Here is a 4515-nt window from a genome sequence, read left to right as displayed (position 1 = left end):
TGCGCGTGGCTCATGGTGCCGCTGCCGCGTGGTGCGTGCGCACATTGCAGCTGTCGCGCAGTGCGTGTGCGCGGCTCATGATGTCGCTGCTGTGCGGTGCCGGGCGTGTGCACAGTGCCTGTTGCCGTGCAGTGCGTGCGATGCGCGCTGCTGCCTGGCGGTGCGTGTGCGTGGTGCGTGCTGCTGTGCGGTGCGCGCTGCTGCCTGGCGGTGCATGCTGCACGCTATCGGTGGTGCGCGGCGCTGCCGGGTGGTGCCTGCTGCTGTGCGGCCTGCCGGATGGTGTGACCATAACATACACATACCCGATATATATGTTAAAACTTAAATTCTGAACCAGTTCCTATTTCACGTGGCTCTGCCGCTCTGGCCAAGGCTTCTGATAGGCTGATGAGATGATATTCCACATAAAGACTAGGAATTTGTTGAGGCTGAGATCGCTAAATAGGCCATTGGCCCATCTTTAAGCTTGCAGTCGATCTCCTTCCGTTGTGCTGTGTGCCTCTAAAACTCTGAATCATTTAAGAGAGGAGTTATTGAAGCCCAGGTCGTACTACAGGAAAGCAACTGCTTTAATTTGCCTCAGCTGTAGTGGTCGATCCTATATCTCGGTGACTCGGTGCTCCGTTGCTGGCCGGCTTTGCACTCTCTGCTCTCTCCACACACTGACACACACACAGAGACAATATTTCTATCTAAATGGCCAACCGAAAGCTAGACAGTCTGGGTCTGGGACCTAAAGCTCTCGAGCCCAAAGGCCGACCAGCCGGCGTTACCGAAAGCAGCTGGTGCCGAGGGGTGGTTGGCGGCACAGGCATAACCGTCCTGGCTCTCCTCCTCTCCAAAGCCCCAGATGTCTCAGCTCTCCAAACCGCACTCCACCGGCTCCAGACGTCCCATCCCATCCTCCGCTCCAAGCTCAGTCATGACGCCGCGACCAACATCTTCTCCTACATCATACCTTCCACTTCCCGCCTCCAACTGGAGTCCTTCGACGCCACCTCCACTTCCCATCTCCTGAAACGCCTCCCAACCTCCGCCTCTGATCACCTGGTCTCTCCATTTCACCGTATCCTTGAGCATGAACTGAACCGGAATCCTTGGTCGTCTTCTAAAGAAGAACATCACAAACATCCCGACACGGCCGTCTTCTTTGCCAGCCTCTACGCTCTGCCCGATAACAACTGGGTCCTGGCGCTTCGGCTTCACACCTCCGTCTGTGACCGCACCTCAGCGGTGACTCTGCTCAGAGAGCTGCTGGTTGTGGCCAAGGAAGTGAAAGAGGGACAGCTGAAAGGGGAACAGGGGAAGAGAGGGGAGTTCAACGTGGCCATTGAGGAGCTTGTGCCCAGAGGAAAAGCAAACAAGACGCTGTGGGCTCATGGAGTGGATCTGCTTGCTTACTCCTTGAAGTCATTAAGATTTTCGAATATGGATTTTAAGGACTCGATTGCACCTCGATCGTCTGAGGTGGTGAGGTTGCAGATGAAACCAGATGAGACACGTCGACTTGTTGCTGTAAGTAGATTCATTCACTCATTCATTCATGTTGGCTTGAATCCAGGGATACTAATAGAACTGTATTGTGGTGCAACTGGTGTGGTCTAGAATCTACATCTCCATTAATAAACATCAATGTTGCAACTGAGGATTAATTTGTCGTGCAGGCATGTGAAGCAAGAGGGATTAAGTTATGTGGGGCATTAGCAGCTGCTGGATTGATGGCTGCACACCTGTCCAAAAACCTTCGCGATCATCAGCGTGAGAAGTACGCAGTGGCTACGCTAATGGACTGTCGAAGCCTTTTGGAACCACCTCTCCAAAGTTGCAATCTGGGTAAGCATTTCTCTCTTGGGTCCGACGTCCTGGTCCAATCATCTGGCAGATCTAAATTCACCTAATTAACAACCTTTTTTTTTCCTCCCTACAATGCAATAAGCCATCAATAAATTCTTATTTAAATGAACCCTTCGTATGTGAACTCAAAACTGGTTGTTCAGTTGGGGACTCACGACCCAAACCCGGACCTGTTGTAAATAGGGCCAGAGTTAGCCCGCCTGATCCCAATCCAAAAAAAGTTGAGTGAGTGGGTATGACATAGGATTTGTGACATGAAGTATGCAATTGAGTTGGTTCAATTTGAAACCGGACCAACTCACCCGGAGCTAGCCCTAGGGCCACTTGGGCTTCCTTTGTTCAATTGATGATGAGTTGCACTTAGGCCTCAAAAAATCTGAAGCACCCAAGTTTGGGTTGTGGTGACTGGTGAGCCCTTGGCTTTGGAAACAAGGGATGCCAATGGGCAACCCGGTTTGACCCGATTTTATCGGGTTAGGGTCGTGTCAATCTTGATTGGGTTTTGGGTCGGATAGACTAAGCTCAGAGAAAATCAGATTGGCTGACATTTGCAACAGTTATACATTTGTAAAAATAGCATTGGTTGAATATGTATATATGTACTATATATGTAACAGGTCGGGTTGGGTTCAGTGATATGCCCCTTATCAAGTGGATCATATCGAATTCTTTGTTAGTGTTTCGGATTTTTAGCATCAAACATTCAATACGCCTATTTGTACATATCAGGTGTATTAATATTTTGAACCTTTGGTTCAGTGTCTCATCTTCATCTTGGTAGGGTCGAAGCTGCTTTTCTGGTTAAATCAAACCCACACCAAAAATCTGACACATTAATATCCCTACGTTCAAGGTTGTCCACCCAAATGTACATCATGGAACAAAGAAAATTATTATTATTATTATTATTATTATTATTATTATTATTATTATTATTATTAAATTTCTTTTGCTCCATGATGTACATTTGGGAGGGCGGAAGCAAAGCAGCTTTTGCCTTTCCATGGTGTATCCTACACAGATAGTCTATAAGCTATGTTTGGGGAAATATGGGAAAAGCTCAAATCAGCTCTCCAACCCCTTTAGCTTCTTATCCAGAGTGTCTCAAAGCAGTTGAGCTGAAAGCTCAGTTCAGCCCTCCTAAATGGGTCTTAAGGTCCATTTGATAAAAGTGGCTGAATTATGATTTCTTGCAGTTGATAAAATAATCAAACTATTGTACATTCAATTAATGATATATTAGCAAATAGCAGTAGAATTAATTCAGCCATTGTAGCTATTATGGGCCTGGTCCCTCATAATAGGAATTCTACGGTAGGAACAGTGTTGTCTGTTGTGTACGGCGAGCATGAGGCCCATTAGCCAAAGCATGGACAGGCCGTAGCTTCTTCTTCATGAGGCGAATGCTGCAACTCTGCTCTGGGGTTGACACCGACCAACCATGTCGACTACTCGGCTTCATTTATTACATAATACGTGGGGACAAAGTCGAATTGAACAGGCCAAACAAACCCAATTTAACCAGCCTCAACTTCAGGTTGGGCTTGGATTGGTCTAGTTGGGCTTGAGGTATGACTGACTGTATTGGGCTTGGGTTTAGCCCTAAACCCGATTCCACAGCTAACCGTATTGGGTTTTTTAGGTTATGATCTATTAAGAAGTGGTTAATTGGTTCAGGGTTCTACCACTCTGCTCTGCAACACACATTTGACATAAAGGGAGGAAAAGATCTATGGGAATTGGCGACCAAATTCTGCATGAGCTTGAGCAAATCCATAAAAACCAACAAGCATTTCTCAGACATGGATGATCTCAACTTTCTCATGTGCAAGGCCATAGACAACCCACGCCTCACCCCATCCTCAGCACTGAGATTGGCCGTCCTGTCTGTGTTCGAGGACCCCGTGATCGATGCTTTGAATGAATCGTATCGAGACATCGGGCTGGAAGACTACATGGGTTGCTCTTCTGTTCATGGTGCAGGTCCTTCCATTGCTGTGTTTGATACCATACGTGATGGAAGGTTGGATTGTGCTTGTGTGTATCCATCACCTTTGCATTCAAGGGAGCAGATGCAGGAGCTGATTGATAACATGAAGAGGATTCTGGTGAGCTGGAGCGACTAATTATAAGCAATGTGGCCCTCCTCTCCTCTTCCCCAAGCAAGTTTGTACTGAACTATTGGTGTGGTTGATGCTTTGGATGTAGTATTTAAGTATTGCCTTTTCTTTTATAGCAAAGTGTATCCTTGCATGTGCAAGAGCATTGTAATGTCAATTTTGTTGAATAGATTTAACCTCGATTAATGAGTCTTAGGGCCCGTTTGAGAGGGTTGAGCTGAAGATTCAGCTGCTTTCAATCGCTCTAAATAAACTATTTAAAAAGGCTGAAGTAGAAGGCCCTAACAAAAAAAACAATGATCAATGAATATCCGATTGAGCTATTCAAAATTTTCACCGCTCACCTTGGAAGGCCAAAAACCGCTGCACGTCAGCCCTCCCAAATGGGCCCTTAGATTTAACATTCTTTAATGCATGTAATTTATGTTGGGCAGTAGGTATAATAAAAGAGTTACCATCTTATACGGGGCCCTCTGCAGTCCGGACTGACTATTAATTATTTATCCAATTCAAGTCTGAGCTGTTTTATGCAAAACGA

At 46.5% G+C, this 4515-nt stretch overlaps 1 protein-coding gene across 1 annotated transcript; it reads left to right on the top strand.

The window, feature by feature from the left end:
* The first annotated feature begins 447 nt into the window (after positions 1-447).
* Positions 448-4216, top strand: LOC148871248 (uncharacterized). The gene is made up of 3 exons (XM_088967646.1): positions 448-1518; positions 1668-1836; positions 3535-4216. The coding sequence occupies exons 1-3, from the start codon at positions 700-702 to the stop codon at positions 3981-3983; spliced, it is 1437 nt and encodes a 478-aa protein (XP_088823772.1). The 5' UTR covers positions 448-699; the 3' UTR covers positions 3984-4216.
* The last annotated feature ends 299 nt before the right edge of the window (positions 4217-4515 follow it).

Source organism: Nelumbo lutea, chromosome 2 (assembly GCF_056320005.1).
Source record: "Nelumbo lutea isolate HS-2025 chromosome 2, American lotus-T2T, whole genome shotgun sequence".
Classification (NCBI taxonomy): domain Eukaryota; kingdom Viridiplantae; phylum Streptophyta; class Magnoliopsida; order Proteales; family Nelumbonaceae; genus Nelumbo; species Nelumbo lutea.
The sequence above is the reverse complement of the archived record's forward strand: the minus strand, read 5'-3'. Positions and strand labels throughout refer to the sequence as shown.

Coding starts and splice junctions, on each gene's coding strand:
- LOC148871248 (XM_088967646.1), top strand. CDS start 700: ATGGCCAACCGAAAGCTAGACAGTCTGGGTCTGGGACCTAAAGCTCTC. Junction 1,519..1,667: donor AGACACGTCGACTTGTTGCT/GTAAGTAGATTC, acceptor TTTGTCGTGCAG/GCATGTGAAGCAAGAGGGAT. Junction 1,837..3,534: donor TCTCCAAAGTTGCAATCTGG/GTAAGCATTTCT, acceptor TAATTGGTTCAG/GGTTCTACCACTCTGCTCTG.